Source organism: Hyperolius riggenbachi, chromosome 3 (genome assembly GCF_040937935.1).
Source record: "Hyperolius riggenbachi isolate aHypRig1 chromosome 3, aHypRig1.pri, whole genome shotgun sequence".
NCBI classification, from domain to species: Eukaryota; Metazoa; Chordata; class Amphibia; order Anura; family Hyperoliidae; genus Hyperolius; species Hyperolius riggenbachi.
In genome coordinates, this window is record NC_090648.1 from 141,619,224 (window position 1) to 141,636,370 (window position 17,147).

Genomic DNA, 17,147 nt, shown 5'->3' on the forward strand with positions numbered 1-17,147 from the left:
TAAAGATATCACCACCAGTGATACATTTCAGATTGTAACTCAGAAAGAGGAAAGATTTTACAATGGGCAAACACTTACTAAATAATCTATAAATGAATATTGTAAACAATAAGCAATTTTATTAATTATGTTATTTTCACTACAGTTCCTTTTAAACTAGTTTGCAGTTTTTTGACTTTGTAGAAAGAAATACAAATATTGTTCACTATTGGAGAACATAGTATGGATTTAATTACAAATTTCACATGATAAAAATATTAAAATTTTTTGGTAAAAAGCAGACAATAGCTGGGAGAGAAAAAAAAACCTCAGGTTCCACCGAGATTTGAACTCGGATCGCTGGATTCAGAGTCCAGAGTGCTAACCATTACACCATGGAACCACTGAATGCTGTACTCAGTGTTACACTTCTTAGCGTGCTGTAGCTGCATCTCCATCGTTTTTAATGTCTCAGAATGCGTGTAATAACCAGTAATCAGAAGTTGTGCTATGGATGTTCTCTAGGTCACTATCAGAGTACATGTTGGTGTATGAGAGGGATGTGACTGCTGGTCTCCTCAGTGCCGCAGTGTCACAGCTGCCTATACTCCACCCGCCATATTGCAGCACCTTCTGCAGCACGCAGCGCCATTTTGCAGCTCTCGCAGAGGCCACACAAATCACATTCACAACCACACGGCGCAGATTTTTTTAACCAAACATGATACGGGACCTTCCGTAAAACCTGGACGGCGTCCCACCAATGAAGTACCTCAGAAATTGACTGGCCTACAATATTACGGCAGGGGAGGGTGTACCAAGGTGGCGTCGATTTGCTTCGTTGAACCCGGAAGTGCTGCAGCCCTGCTTCCGGCGCGGACTGGGCGGAAGCGTTGTTCCTGTTTCAGGGAGGGGTTCGGTTAGAGCCGGGCTTCCTGGTCATTTTGTCGGTTGTAGGCGAGAGCCGCGAATCCAGAGCACTACATCCACCGCCAGCATGGGAACCCGAGACGATGAATATGACTACTTGTTCAAAGGTAGCGCCGCCCGTGCTGCGGAGGGGGCGCCCGGGGACGGCAGAGCCCGGAGGGGAGAGGGGCAGTGAATGGGTGACGGGTGGGGGTGATGAGGCGACTGATGACTGTTACAGGCGAGAGGGGTGTGAAGGTGCGGCTCTTCCATCGTGTATGTGTTGTGTCGGCCATCGTACACCATTCCTCATGCTATGTAGGCGGGTATTGGGGCGTATAGTGACAGCTTTACCTGTGTGGGGCACCTTTCCTGCGGCCTGCCCGCTGTCACTGCTGCCTGTCACCCACCAGGCTCATCTGAAGTCTATACACACGCCGAATGGGTGTATCTAAATACTATGCCTGAGATCTATTTCTACAGAAAGGCCTTCCAGACAGAATTAATGTCTTGACAGTATCAGCCACATTAAATACCATCGTCATTTACAATAGTGTGCAGTGAAGCTGCCATTGATACAATCTTGATTAGCAGAAGGGTAAGTTGAGAGAATATACTTTGAATGGGCGCCTTAGGTAGTCCCTCTTATTACAAAAATTGTCCATTAACAATTTGATTCTTCGGATAATCTGTTATCTGATTTGATTGTAATATTGATTGAATCAATTCATTTGTCAGATCGATTACATTAATTTGATTGAATTAGAAGTGTTACTTTTGTAAGTGACCCGGAATGATTGATATAATCAAATCAGAGAATCTGACTTTTGAAGAATCATATTGTTAATGGCCACCTATAAAAGTGTTAAGAATGCACAATCAAGTCAAGATTGTATCATTAATGGGATCCTTAGGCCCCGTTTATACGTAATCAGTTGGTACGCGTTAGTGTGTGTTAGTATGCGTTAGTACGCTTTGGTACCTGTATTTTCCATAGCAGTGCATTGTGAAGACTATTTTCCTTAGCAGTGCATTGTAAAACGCATTAAGTGTGAAACGTGCCATAGGAAAACATGGGCATTACTTTGAAAATCCGTTTTCTTTCAGTTTTAACTGAGAGCAAAACATAAAAGGTCCCTTATGCTAAGTGTACACTATACAATCTTCTTTCAGAACGGCAAATTGAAATAGTTTCTAACAGGTCCGATCTGCTCCCGATCTATAACGGTATTGATTTTGTGTACTAGTGATCTGAAAATTGGTCAGGAGCAGATTGGACATTAGAAATTATCATTTGGATCCGTCAATCTGATGCAATATTGCATTCAATTACCTGTGAGGTATAAGGGCCAACATATCTTATGTAATTTGGGTGTATTGTACTGATAGACATTTATGCTACAAAGATGTGGGAAGATTAAATGAAGATTAGAGATGAGGGTTTAACTCATTTTTTTCATTATAGGAGCTGGAACTTTTATGATTTGCTTCCTCTAGCTTCTATAACTTTACACATTCGCTAATGAGATTCACAAGCTAATGGTTAGAGAAGAACATGGAAGTGGACTTTGTTGTGCAGAGACTCTGAGTAGGAAAAGCTGAACCAGAGCCAGTGCTAATCAGATTCTGGGAGGGGGTGATTAACTAATAGCATGAATATATCAAGATGACAATCATTTGCTGTTGAAGTCTGAATAGTCCTGTGCAAAGTTTAGGTTCAGCTTCCTCTAATTCCAGAAAATAAAGGAAAAAAATCTGGAAAGTTGAATTTTACAACACATCTCTCTTAATAATTAATTGACAGCTTGGTAAGCATGCTGTTGGTTAATTAATGATTAGTTTCCCAAATCTGATTAGGACAGTGCAAAGTTGTGGTTATTGTAGAATTAAACTGAGTTGTCAAATCAAACTCAACATAACATTTCTGGAAGACATTGGCCTCGATTCATAAAGCATTCCCGCATTCGGAAATGCAAAAAAACGCTCACTTTACCGACCACACACCAAAATATGCATTCATAAAGGCTTTTTCCGCATGAAAAGCCGACATTTGCGAGCAGAGTGATCAATCACCGCCTTGCGCGGTGATTATCACAGCAACAGTAACAAATGTCAATTCATAAAGATTAGAGGTAGCGGTATGCGGACGGGTATTACCGCTACCTCTGATGTGGCGAGAAGCGTGCGGAATCCGTTGCAGTGAATGGGACAGACCTCCCAAGCAGCTGCAGAGAGAACACCGCACGGAGGGATTCCGCCTGCTTCCCCTGTTTCCGCACGTCTCCCGACAGCCTAACGCCTGCCTACAGCGGAGTATCTCCGCACGTATATCACAAGTAGCTAAATTTTTATGAATTACCACCCTGAAGGCGGAAATACCGACAGCGGTGTTTCCCCGCTCGACTTTCCCCGCTCGCAGGCAGTTTTATGAATCGAGGCCATTGTATAATACTACGGCCAGTATTATTACTTAGTAACCCCCTCCCCCCCCACCCAGACTCTGTGAGTCCCTGTTTGACACTAAGCCAAACATGCTCTCCTCACTAAAATATGGGTGTATTTAACTGTGGGATAAATGGCTCATCCAAAAAGTCTTGAAAGCCATGTCTGCATTAAATTGCATAATTGCTTATCCTCTCCTGCAGTAGATGAGATTTTTTTTTTTCAGAAAGTGTTTTTGTCTGTGCTAGAGGTTTGTAGATTGAGTTGAGGTGCTGATCATGGCCTTGCTCCTTTGGCCTCATTTCTTAGAGATTTCTCCTCTCGACTGGTACCGCTCACTTCTGAGATTCATCAGATACCTGCCTGTGTTAAAGCCCTAGTGACAGGGGGATACCGTCTATGTATCTTCAGTCATCTGTGCTGTGCATATACAATGCAGCTATGTCAGCATGGAGGAGGGATCGGTAGGAGTAGGCCTCAGCTGAATGCGGTATATTAGCTCCCGGAAATCCAGGGCACAAAAATCCTCTGCATTCCCATCTGTTAACCTGCTGTATTCCAGATAATTTCTCATAAATGCAGCCTTTTAATGCTCTTTGTTGGTTACAATCGCCTCATTTTTCTATAGTAAATGTGGTACTGGTTACCTGTTTGCAATCCAGTGTTATCTGCTGTAAGTGCAGGTGTTAACCCTACATGCTTTGTAGCTAATCACTCATGTAGTGGTCTTGCAGTATAATGGTTGGATCTAGATTGTAGAGCTGGATGTTTGTTTTCTCATCAGTTGCCAGGTTATACAGGCTGGAATTGTCCTTTGCACTGGATTGTGCTGCAGTGTAATCCTCCTTCTCTAGTAGAGCTAAATAATCTGGGAAGTTTAAATGTGAAGGGAGACTTTGAGCTGTGTTCAGGGTCAGTGGCTGGAACAGTGTATGACCTCTCAGGAGTAAGGAATGTTGGGTGGGGTGTGTTGGGGGGGATTGGCTAAACACCGGCCTGCACAAGATTCTTTGTCTTTTTCTCGTTACCGGAAATCCTTCAGCGATCCAAGAACTTGGTCTGGAATAAATAGGTTCATGCCTATTCATACTTGCACTCCCAATCCACTAAACGTTGCTTCGGCAGAAATATCCAGTACTACTCTGTTTTTATTGTTCAAAAATGTTCTGTATATAGTTATAGCTTATTACTTAGTGTGAGTTTCTTTGGGTCAGTTAAATATAAACGTTACCAATGGGAAAACAAGGTAGGCCTAGTTACTTAAAATCTGACATAGTTCCTGGGCATGCAAATAGTTAACCATCTTCCTTGCGCTCATTGCCTTTCAACCATCTGAAATTTGATACGGACAGTTTATGAAGACAAAGTTTAAACAATGAGAGTACTTAGCTGTTAGATGTTCCCCAAATATTTTGTTAGGTCTATATACTAGGATGTAAGAGCAGTACTGTAACTAAAATTATAATAAACATCTTTCGTCACAAATTGAAATAGGCTGTGATGAGATTTAGCATTTTACAGTGATTGGTTAATAGGAGCTCTGATATGTGAAGCTCAGGCCTATATATGGTACTTTTTCAAACCTTTGTTTTTAATTTTTAACAAAAAAAAATCAGAAAGTGTACGGTAACTCCAGCTATGCTTACATGATTTTGGTTTGATCAGGCAAGGGTCAGAACAAGTAGCTATAGGCTAAGTTCACAGTGGTGCATTGCGGTGAGGGGTAAAAGCCACATAGTAATGCGGCTTGCCTCCACTGCAATGTACCACCTGTGTGGCAGGTGTGTCATGGCATAATGGTGTGCAGTATTGTAAAACGCGTGCATTGGCAGTGAAGCATACTTATCATTGACTGTGTGCTTCACTGTACAAGAAGAACCATTGGGAACCTAGCCTTTTATTGCTGTGTACGTTTTCTGTACTTTGACACAGCATGAATTAAAGGAATTTCTCCAAGTGGAAAACAGTATACACTTAATTTGGTAGTGCAAAGCACGGTTAGAGAATTGGTGGGAGTCTTCCTAATGGGAATAAACACAGCAATGCAAAGCAGGGCTGTGGAGTCGGTACAAAAATCCTCTGAATCCTCAGTTTAGGATTCCACCGACTCCGACTACTCTAATTTGCATATTACAATCTTGTTGATTGAAAGTATGTAACAGGAAATTTGTCTCTTAACTGCCAACGCTTAAGGTGCGTACACACATGCGACTATAGTCGTTTGTAACGATCGTTCCCCGATCTTTACCAACGACGATCGTTACAAAAAACGAACCACCGACTATTAAGGCAAACGACGAACGAGCCAAATCGCTACAAAAGAAAGTTCTGTCTCGGCGGATTTTAACCAACGACGATCGTTTGCAAAAGTAGTACATCGTTGGAAACGATCGTTCGTACTAGGCTTGACATGCGCATTTCACTATTTCTCCATGGAACTTCTCATTTTTATGCGCAGGCGCAATAGTTGCTTTCTGTGATGTAACGTTCGTTCTAACGATCAGATCGTTACACACATTTTAAAACTACCTTAACTTAGGTCGTTCTTTCATCAATTAAAAGTTCGTTCGTCGTTCTTAACGAACGATCGTTGTCGCATGTGTGTACGTAGCATTAGGAATTTTAAAAGACAACTGAAGTGAGGATATGGAGACTGCCATATTTATTCCCTTTAGTCATAGACTAAAACTAGTCCTTGGTAAGAGTACTTGTAAAAGGTACAGACTGGAACAAAGAACATCTATCAGGCCCTAGGCAATGTAACTGTGGGTACATGTAAGAGTGATGTGCAGGTACTCTGCAGGGGACTAAGGGGATTCTTCCTCTATTACACATTCTTCATGCACAATCTGAACCAGGTTTATGGGTGATAGACAACACCTCTGTGTTCAATGTGCACAACATTCTCAGTGGATTCCCTGCAGCTCTATGAAGAGTGCATATGTAGAGTATAGTACTACTGTGTAACAAAGTAAACCTGAGACAGATGAAATTAAAGTTTTATACATACGTGGGGCTTCCTCCAGCCCCCTTCAGGCTAATCAGTCCCTCGCTGTCCTCCTCCTCCACCTGGATCTTCTGCTATGAGTCCAGGTACTTGAGCCAGTCTGTCGTAGTGCGCATGCACACGCTCCGCCGCCGGGAGCGTACTACACCTGCGCAGCACTATTGCGCAGGTGCAGAATGTTCCTGGCTGTAGGAGCTGCACGTGGCCGGACAGCGCTGACTGACTGAATTACCGGGACTCATAGCAGAAGATCCAGGTAGTGGAGGTGGACAGCGAGGGCCTGATTAGCCTGAAGGGGGCTGGAGGAAGCCCAGGTATGTATAACACTTTTCATCCTTCTCAGGTACCATTTAATTCGTAGTCACCAAACCAAATTTTAACATGCCAAATTATTTGATTTCATGAGCAAATGAGTACATTTGCATAAATCAGAATCAATGCAGAATTATTTCCATCTCATTGACCATCTCTATTAGTGACACGGCTACACATCAGGCTTTATACTTACAGCATAGATGTTATTTAGTATATATAAGAGATTCCTGTGTACACATCATATATACAGTCACAATCAGATATGTATATCTGACTTACTAAAAATACGAGGACTGCTTTATTGAAGCAGCACAAGTAACTAATTTTGATTGGTTTATTTCATTTTTGTGAACTAAGCACAGCTATTACTGTATGTATAAATTATTTATGATGACTATCATCTGAGAAATAGAACATTTTATCACATTTTCTATTTTAATTACAGTTTAAATTCATTAGGAGTCGGAGCATTTTTTTCCCGACTCTGACTACAGGCACCCAAAATTACTCTGACTCCACGACTCCGACTCCACAGCCCTGATGCAAAGGCCACACAGCTACCACCCTTCCCATCTCAACTGTTGTCCAAAACAGTCTTGCGATCTTTTTGGGCAACAGTATGCCAATGATCCTACTACAGATACGCCTGCTTCACTCCCTGCTTGACATGTATTGTTTTATGCAGAGAGAGGGAGAGAAGGTCCAAGTCTTCAGTAGCGCTGTTGTGCGTACAGATGCGAGATATTTATTGATGCATTTTAGTGACTACTAGTCTTAATCGTCTTTTGCAAAAACTACCATCTGAAGTAGCAGTCCACAATGTTGGTTAGCAATCCACCATAATGGAGCACTATGGTATCATTCTTCCTACAGCAGTGTGCTTTACTCTCATCTGCAGCTTGATATTCCCACTCCGTGGAAGAGAACTCAGCTCAGCGTTTGCCACGCAATGAGTCTGTATAGTGGCCATCCTGAAATCTTTTGCTAATGATCACCTAATGAATGTTTAGTGCAACTGAGATTGAATGTCTTTACATAACTTTAGTCCAATAGAGGTAGCTGCAGAAGATAAAGTATGCTTATAAACTGTCCATGATCTCTTGTGCCTGTTGACAAAGACCGATGTCAGCACATTGTTATAGGGAAACTCCGCCCACAGAGAGGGAAATCCTTTTACAGCTGTTAGCAAGACAGGCGTTGTCACCTCTGAAGAAGTAACCGCTAACCCAGCTTGGACCAAATTGTGAACTTCAACTCACTTTGTCTTTTCTTCAACTTTCACAGGGATTGAAAGCAAGGGAAACTTCCACAATTGGGATTCAGGCACCAGGATTAAAGGACAACTGAAGTGAGCAGAATATGGAGGCTGCCATATTTATTTCCTTTTAAACAATACCAGTCGCCTGGCAGCCCTGCTGATCTATTTGACTGCAGCAGTGTCTGAATAACACCAGAAACAAGCATGCAGCTAATCTTGTCAGATCTGTCAATAATGTCAAAAGCACCTGATCTGCCTCATGCTTGTTCAGGGGCTATGGCTGAAACTATTCGAGGCAGAGGATAAGCAGGGCTGCCCGGCAACTGGTATTGCTTAAAAGGAATACATATGGCAGCCTCCATAGACCTTTTGCTACAGTTGTCCTTTAAGGGCTCGTTCACACTGTTTGCTTATTTATTTATTATTTATTTTTAAGCGCTAGCGATTTTGCAAATTGTTCTAAAAGCAGTTGTGCAATGCTTTCCTATGAGAATGTTCATATGTAAGCATTTTGATACGTGTACAATTTTCTGAGTGCTTTGGCTCAATCAAAGGTAAAGGGAAATCGCAAAGTGCTTGAAAAAGCGCTTTGTATAGCGATTTGCCAAGCCCTGTTATGAATAAATACATTGTATTTATTCATTTCCGGGTTAAAGAGTTCACTTCCTGACGTCAGGAAGTGAAAAAAATAATCGCTGAGCAAAAGCGAAAAGAGCTGTAAACATTACAGTATAAATCGCTCATCGCTTGCGATAGCGATTTATGTGAACAAGGCCTAACACAACGTTCTGACCATTCTTTGTGTAACCCTACAAAAGCAAAGCATGCCACAGTTTTAATTATTTAGTGTAATTGATGAAGCTGCCATTTTCCCTGTTTAAGGGCACATGCTCACTAAGTCATTTTTTTTCCTCCTTTTTTTAAATGTTCCGTATGCGCTGTTTTCGTTCCATAGTAAATACATTTTGTAGCGTGTGACTTTAACGTTGCAATGTGAAAGTGTATATGTGTTGCGTTAGGGCCGCGTTGTGCGACCTTAACGTCGCATCAAACGCAACGTCCTACTGTGTAAGTAGCCTAAGGCTGGTTTCACAGTGGGACGTTACAGGCGCACGTTAGAGCAGCCTGTAACGCAGCCCACCGCACAGTAATGAAAAATCAATGGGGCTGTTCACAGTGCGGACGTTGCGTTACATTGTAACGCTGCGTCACAAGACAACGTACTGCATGCAGTACTTTGGACGTGCCTGAGCCGCGTTAGACTGCTTGCACATGCTCAGTAATGTTGGGGAGGAGCGGAGAGCGGCCAGGCACATGGCTAATTAATATGCACTGCACGTTATGACGTGCAGTGTTTACTTCCTGGAGCAGCCGCTCTGTGCGGCGATTGGCCGGCGGGACCACGTGATGCCGCATGCGCACAAGAGTGCGCATCACGGCATCACTGACGCCAGAGTGAGCTGCACAACGCGGCTCACTCTGACGTCCAGATCCAGCACCACCAGGCGTTGAGTTAGGGGGACGTTATGCGACCTTAACGCCCCCTCTAACGCAACGTCCTGGTGTGAAATTAGCCTAAATGTAGCTACTGCACACTATGCTATAGAGCAGGGCTTTTCAATCTTTTGACTAATTGTACCACTTTTATCACCTGAAAATTTACAAGTACCACCCGTGCGCATGTGCAGTAGAGTGGACCTGATCAGGCTCGGCTGTTTCCACCAGAATCCAAGCGGAGAGCTGCTACTGCTTATGCGGGTATGCTGACAAGGAGATCTTCAGGGCGTCCTATCGCTGGATCCACTGTACTGTGGAGGAAGGGGGAAGCCTCTTTAGCCCCCAAGGTCCTCGCTGTGCTTCCCTACAGAATAATTCAGACCTCAGATCAACAGTAACTCGACTGTCACTGTGCACCATTAACCTGGCTGTCTCTTCACCGCTTATCTGAGGTCTGAAGTACATGCCGAAGGGCAGCACAGCGAGGAGCGAGCGAGGGGGAGCTGAACTTTATGGAGGCAGGATGGGACCAGGACAAGTGGCAGGCAAACCTGGTGTGTACCACCTGGCCAACAGCAAAGTACCACTGGTGGTACGCGTACCACAGGTTGAAAAGCCCTGCTACAGAGAACGATTGTACTCAAGCAAGAAGGTGCTTTGTAATGGAAAACTTATGCTTATAACTTTCCCAAGAGCCTATGCTAGTCCACTACTTTCAAAAACTAAATTCCTAACTATTGTGCAAATGTTTAGTAGATGGCTGATAATAGATGTTTAAGGGACACCTGAAGTAAGAGAAATATGGAGGCTGACATATTTATTTCCTTTTAAACAATATTAGTTGCCTGTCATCTTGCTGATCTTCATGCATCAGAGGTGTTTGAATCACAAACCTGAAACAAGCATGCAGCAAATGCAGTCAAACATCTGATCTGCATGCTTGTTCAGGGTCTGTGGCTAACCATATTAAAGGCAGAGGATCGGCAGAACATTAAGGTAATTTGCATTGTTTAAAAGAAAATAAATATGGCAGCCTCCACATCCCTCTCGGGTCAGTTGTCTTGCAGGTGATTGTGTGCCTTTCTTTTCGTACCACCTTAATTTCCAGCATTTTCACTGAGAATTTTGTATAGCAGTTTCTGAAGCTGTTGAATAAAACAACCTCACTGCTATAAAGAAAAAAGCATCATATAGTAGTTTCCTAAAATGTAGTATTATGCCAGGAACACATTAGGAAGCGTAAATCACAGTTGCTAGCATTTTTGTGCATGCTCTTTGTAAGCTATTTTAGAAGCCTTTTCCATGTTCCAGTACTTAACATTACAGTGCAAACGCTCACAAAATGCTGCATGTCCTGCCATCGATTGATAGATTGATTATATAGAATCAATCGATCAGAAATCAATGCCATTAAATTCATAAATCGATTTGCAGCCTGTATCTGACAGGATGGAGAATCTAGGTCGTTCTGCTGCTGGCAGCAGATCGATGGCCCATAGAGTTGCATTGGATCTAATGGTCCAAGAATGCATTTAGATCGATTTCAAATAGAGTTCATTCTGAAATCTATTCGAAATCAGTTCCTAGTGTGTGGCACACATCAGATTTCTGTCAGATTCAACTTGACAAGCATCTGACTGAAATCTGATGCTCAAATATGCTGCAAATCTATGTGTATGGCCACCTTTACATTAGCTAAAGTTTTTGAAAGCGCCTGCAATTGTCAGAGCTCCCAAATTGATCAAAAAAGCTCTCTAGGGCTGTCTGCGGACTTGTGTACAGGTGTCCTGCAATGTCTGCAGAGTGATCATACACAATTGGCCATTTAGAAGGACCATTTTTCCAGTAACCTCCAGGACAGGTCCACCCTGAGACGACATAGGCTCCTCCCAGGAACAGGAAACATCCACGTAGAGTACTCTATAAATTTTAAACTGACACCCACAACTCCAGTTGACGTTTCCTGTTCCAGGAAAGCAAGGGTGCTCTATGCCGCTCGCCGGTCCTTCAGATCAGGTGTGTCTGGGACTAGGTTGGCGGTGTATCAGGGGGACCTGCCTGGAGGTGGTTTTGGATCCCTAGAGAGAAGATGGAGGTACCTGTCTTCGGCGCTCCTATGGCTACCCGAGTTGAGGTGGATCTAAGAGGAGCAAGCGGCGTCCGTGATTCACTAGAAGGCAGAGGCCGTTGGCGCGCTGGAGTGGTGTGAGGGCTGTCCCTGAGCTTCCGGAGGGTTGGCTGGATTTGCCCTCAATGGCGGCTTCCGTATAGGAACTTCCGCCCTTACATGACGTCACTTCCGGTCGGCGCGGTGAAGAGACGTCGGAACTCTGCAGGGCTCGGCAGTTTGTTTGTTGAGCGGAGCAGGATGGACGCTAAGCAGGAGCCAGGAAAGGTGAGTAGACGGGCTGGAGGCTTGGAGACCTTAATGGTATGAGCCACGCCGCGTCTATGCTGAGGTCTGTTTTTACCAAGACATGTTTATATGCAAACCCTGTCTATGCCTGCTTGGGGAATGTAATTTTACTGAATTTTAGATGAATTTTACAGGCTGTTAGGCCACGGGTGGCCTCTATATAGTTGTGCGAAGCTGATTTTGTATTGTTGCTATGTATAGTCAAATATGACACAACATATTACATTATGTGAATGGCTTAGAGGCGGGCTGTATGATTCTTAGGCTATTCTGTTAATGCATACTAGTCTCCTTTTGAATCTGCCTCTCCCTTTTGGTTTTGGAAACCTATCTTTTGTATCACAATGCTGTAACACAAGTCACCTGGGTGATTCTTCCCCATTATTGATACAGGATGGTGACTGTGTATTATTTTATATGTCATTATAGGGCGGAGAATCTGCTGATCCTTCAAGACCAAGGAGGCGGTGCCCGCTCTGTGATACAAAACTTGCCCATACATATACTAAACAGTTTTGTCAGGCCTGCTTTATGAAATTAATTCAGGAACAGTCAGGAGGGTTGAAGGAGGAAATCATGTCTGCAGTTAAACAGGAGATGGCAGAGACAATAAAATCAATAAGGGAAGCCTTTACGGCAGCAGTTGCTCCGCCTGCCGATGCAATGGAGGCTGGGACTAGTACAGCTACACCTTTAACCCCTGATCCTAAGGCTGTTACCACACAGCCTGAACAACCTGATAAACACAAGAGTAAGGCCTCATCTAAGAGACGTATTATTTCGTCCTCAGAAGAAGAGGGTATAGATGAAGAGGATGAGGATAACGATGGGTCAGATGCATCTTCCGTAAAAAGTATGGATAGTATGTCAGATCCTAAGAAAGTTTCTAGATTTAGATTCCCGGCGGATGACACAGAGCAACTTATTTTAGCGATCAATAAGACTCTTAACATTGAGCCAGAGAAGACAAAAGACATATCAGTACATGATAGGCTATACCAGGGAATGGAACCAGCGGAACCACTAACCTTTCCCATTCATATTTCTACTAAAAATACAATTATGAGTCAGTGGAAGTATCCGGACAAGAAACTATTTATGTCTAAAGGATTTATTAAGAGATTTCCGTTTAAAGAAGATGATGTTAAGATGTGGAATCGTTGTCCCAAGCTTGATGCGGCTTTTTCGCAGGTTAACAAACAGAACGAATTAGCATTTGAAGATCTGGGATATCTCAAAGATCCACAAGATAAGAAAGTAGAGTTTGCTCTGAAAAAAGCCTGGTCCTCAGCTGGTGCAAATTTTCGGCCGGCAGCAGCTACTACATGTGTAGCAAGAGTATTGGCATTATGGGTGAAAAAAGTGGAAGAGAATGTTCAGAAAGGAGCTTCTAAAGAAGACATACTAGAGTCGTTAGATGTGGTGTCTAGGGCTACTGACTATATTACAGATGCGGCAGCAGAGAATATAAGAATAAATGCGAGAACAACAGCTTTAATTAATACTGCCAGGCGCAATTTATGGATCAAAAATTGGGAGGGCAGTCAGACTTCGAAAGCAAGAGTATGCAATATACCGTTCGATGGTGAGTTATTATTTGGAGCACAACTAGATGAGATATTGGAGAGAACTTCTAACAAGAAGAAGAGTTTTCCAGTTAAGAAGAAATTTGTGCAGAATAAGAGATTCTTCAGGAGAAATAGGCAGGAGAATAAAGAAAGGCCTCAACAAAGAAGGAAGCCTTGGGCAATTAACAAAGAGGGGGCAAAAAAGAACTTTCTTTTTCGAAGCTCAGACGTTCAAGAAAGGAAGTGACGCCAGAGAAAAAGTTGGGGGTCGTCTAATGAGATTTTATTCCCAGTGGACAAAAGTCAGCAGAAACGATTTCATCCTCAATCTCATAAATACAGGATACAGGATTCAATTTCAGTCATTGCCAGGAAACAGATTCATCACTACTCCTCTTCCCAGGGACAAAGAAAGAAAAGAGGCCCTGGGAAAGATCATAAACGATATGGTGGAGGAAAAAGTGGTGGTCCCTGTTCCGCGCAATCAGATACAAAGGGGTTTTTACTCGACGATCTTTATGGTAAAAAAGCCGACGGGCAAGTTCAGACTAATTCTGAACCTCAAGCCTCTAAACCCCTTTTTATCTTATCAAAGATTCAGGATGGAATCAATATTCTCTGTGAGAAACTTACTAACCCCCAACTGCGTAATGACGAACATAGACTTGAGAGATGCTTACTGGCACATCCCAATAAGAGAGTCATCCCAGAGGTTCCTCAGATTTGCGGTAAAGGGAAGGAAGTTGATTCAACATTTCCAGTTCAATGCTCTACCTTTCGGAATATCATCAGCCCCACGCATCTTCTCGAAGGTAATGGGGGAAGTGATAAAGTATTTCCACACAGAAGGAATCCTGGTAATTCCTTATCTGGACGACTTACTGATAGTAGCAGATTCATACCAGCAAGCAGAAAGGAACACAGCGAGAGTGTTGGAACAATTACAGGCTCTGGGATGGATAATCAATTGGGAAAAATCGATTCTTCAACCAACATCAAGAATACAATTTCTGGGAGTTCTGATAGATTCAGGGACACAAAGACTTTATCTGACAACAGAAAAGATAACAAAGGTAAGAAGAATCATAAAGGAGTGCAACAAGGATCCAGACTTGTCAATAAGGGAAATCATGAAGGTGCTGGGCTTCTTAACCTCGACATCTCCAGCAATTCAGTGGGCCCTGATGCACACAAGACATCTACAGTTTTGGATGATGCAAAACTGGAACAAAAAACAGGAGGATCTGGAAAGGCAGATAAGATGTCCAACAGAAGTGCTGAGATCGCTGGACTGGTGGCTATCAGAGAAAATTCTGACGGAAGGAAGATTATGGAATGTTCCAGCCAAGAAGTACATCACCACAGATGCAAGTCTAATTGGATGGGGAGCCCATCTGGAAGGAACAGTGATGCAGGGACTGTGGTCCAAGTGGATAAGAAACCAGTCTTCAAATTACAGAGAATTAAGAGCAATAAAAGAGTCACTAGTACAGGGTCTGCAGATATTAAAGGGCCAACATGTTCAAGTCAGGACAGACAACACGACCGCTGTGGCTTATATAAATCGACAGGGAGGAACAAGATCAAAAAAGCTCTTGGATCTGGCGATGGAAGTATTGATACTCGCAGAGGAGAATTTCCTGTCATTGTCAGCAATTCATCTAAAAGGATCTCTAAACAACATGGCAGATTTCCTAAGCAGACACAGCCTGTCGAACTCGGAAATGGAAATATCACACAGAGTATTCAAAAGTCTAGTAAAAATGTGGGGACGTCCCCAGATAGACATGTTCGCAAACAAGTCAAACACAAAATGCAGGAGGTTCTATTCGTTGAATCCCAGAGAGGGAGCGGAAGCGGTGGATGCACTCAGTCAGAACTGGACATTCGAGAGGGGATATGCGTTTCCACCGATTCAGCTTATTCCGCGGGTGTTACAGAAACTGATGCAGACAAGGGTAACAGTCATTATGGTAACACCGGATTGGCCAGGAAGAAGTTGGTATCCGATGATTCTAAAAATGAGGTTGGAGGGTCCATTGAGAATCTCTCACAGGGATACACTATCCAGCAAATCAGGAAGAAATCTAGACTGTATACCAAATCTAAACCTGTCTGCCTGGCTTCTGAGAGGTCTCCGTTAAGAAAGAGAGGGGTTTCAGAAAGAGTCATAAGTACACTATTAGATTGTAGAAAAAAGGTGACGCGGAAAATATACTTAAAATATTGGAAAACCTTCAATATGTGGAAAGAACAGTCGGGATTTTCAGGAGATATAATACCTACGGTATTAGAATTTCTACAAGATGGTGTGGAAAAGAATATTTCTTTAAGTACTTTAAAGGTACAAGTAGCGGCAATATCTACTTTTCTGGATATAAGGTTAGCAGGGGACCCCCTTATAATCCAGTTCTTCAGATCCATTGAGAGAAAGAAGCCCATAGTGAATAGAAAAGTTCCCAGCTGGGACTTATCTTTAGTACTAAAGGTATTGAAAGAGGAACCTTTTGAGCCATTATCGGAGATTCCTTTAAGACTTCTTACAATGAAGACTATCTTTCTAATCGCCATTACTTCAGCGAGGAGAGTAAGTGAGCTGGAAGCGTTAGGTTGTGATGAGCCGTTCTGTATAATATTTAATGATAGGGTAGTATTAAAGACATGTGAGGAATTTCTTCCCAAAGTAACGACAACATTTCACAGATCACAGGAAATTGTGTTACCTTCATTTAATTCAGAACCAGCATTGGATGTCAGGAGATGTCTTATTTCATACATGGAAAGAGTAGCAGAGTTTAGAGAATCAAGAGCTCTATTCATAAATACCTCAGGGGCTACAAAGGGGAAGAAAATGTCGAAGAGAACCATAGCCAAATGGATAAAGTTGGTTATAGAGGAAGCTTATAAGTTAGCAGGAACCTCACTAACAGGTACAGTTAGGGCCCACTCTACTAGGGCAGCTGCCACATCATGGGCTTACAGAGCGGGTGCAACGCCAGAAGAGATTTGCAGAGCGGCTACGTGGACAAGTCTCGGCACCTTCTCAAGACACTACAGGGTGAATCTGATGTCTGCAAGACAACAATCATTCGGAAGGAAAGTTCTGCAGGCAGTAAGCCCACCCTAAAATTGGTAAGATTCTTGCTTATCTTCTCAGGGTGGACCTGTCCTGGAGGTTACTGGAAAAACCATTGTTAGTTACCTGGTAACTTCCTTTTTAGTAACCTCCAGGACAGGTCCGTAACCCACCCGTTTATAGAGGTATAGAGATGTGTGTGTGTGTATATATATATATATATATATATATATATATATATATATATATATATATATATATATATATATATATACGTATGCCTTATGGATTGTTAGATGGATGGGGACACCTGCTATGAGTAACAGTTCTTGTGGTTGACTGGAGTTGTGGGTGTCAGTTTAAAATTTATAGAGTACTCTACGTGGATGTTTCCTGTTCCTGGGAGGAGCCTATGTCGTCTCAGGGTGGACCTGTCCTGGAGGTTACTAAAAAGGAAGTTACCAGGTAACTAACAATGGTTTCAAGCTGCTTTTTCCTGCAGTAGGGCACTTGTGCATATTCCCACTTCATAGGGCAGAACTAGCTCCTTGGCAGAGACCCAAGTAGATTGATGTACAAGGATCAGTTGCCCATAGCAGTCATGAAGGCTCATTTCAGGCAACCCTGGGATCAGGTGTGTACTTGGCCTTATTTCAGGGATGGGACTCAGGTTTGTGAAG

At 42.9% G+C, this 17,147-nt stretch overlaps 2 protein-coding genes and 1 non-coding gene across 3 annotated transcripts in view; 2 read left to right on the top strand and 1 right to left on the bottom strand.

Annotated features, from left to right (window-relative positions):
* Positions 1 to 310: 310 nt before the first annotated feature.
* TRNAQ-CUG (transfer RNA glutamine (anticodon CUG)) lies at positions 311 to 382 on the bottom strand. The gene has a single exon. It is a non-coding gene; the product is annotated as a tRNA-Gln (tRNA).
* Positions 383 to 844: 462 nt separating this feature from the next.
* RAB11A (RAB11A, member RAS oncogene family) overlaps positions 845 to 17,147 on the top strand; it is a 63,466-nt gene continuing 47,163 nt past the window's right edge. Inside the window, exon 1 of the mRNA XM_068275018.1 lies at positions 845 to 1,016. Within this exon, the coding sequence (XP_068131119.1) occupies positions 977 to 1,016 (40 nt within the window). The 5' untranslated portion in view covers positions 845 to 976. The remainder of the gene's footprint in view (positions 1,017 to 17,147) is intronic.
* On the top strand, positions 11,684 to 13,952 carry LOC137561178 (lamina-associated polypeptide 2, isoforms alpha/zeta-like). Its single transcript, XM_068272438.1, has 2 exons — positions 11,684 to 11,802; positions 12,253 to 13,952. The coding sequence occupies exons 1-2, from the start codon at positions 11,695 to 11,697 to the stop codon at positions 13,636 to 13,638; spliced, it is 1,494 nt and encodes a 497-aa protein (XP_068128539.1). The 5' UTR covers positions 11,684 to 11,694; the 3' UTR covers positions 13,639 to 13,952.

Excerpts from the sequence above, each read along its gene's own strand:
- LOC137561178 (XM_068272438.1), top strand. The coding sequence starts at position 11,695 with ATGACGTCACTTCCGGTCGGCGCGGTGAAGAGACGTCGGAACTCTGCA. Across the intron at positions 11,803-12,252 it reads CTAAGCAGGAGCCAGGAAAG|GGCGGAGAATCTGCTGATCC; the intron begins GTGAGTAGACGG and ends ATGTCATTATAG.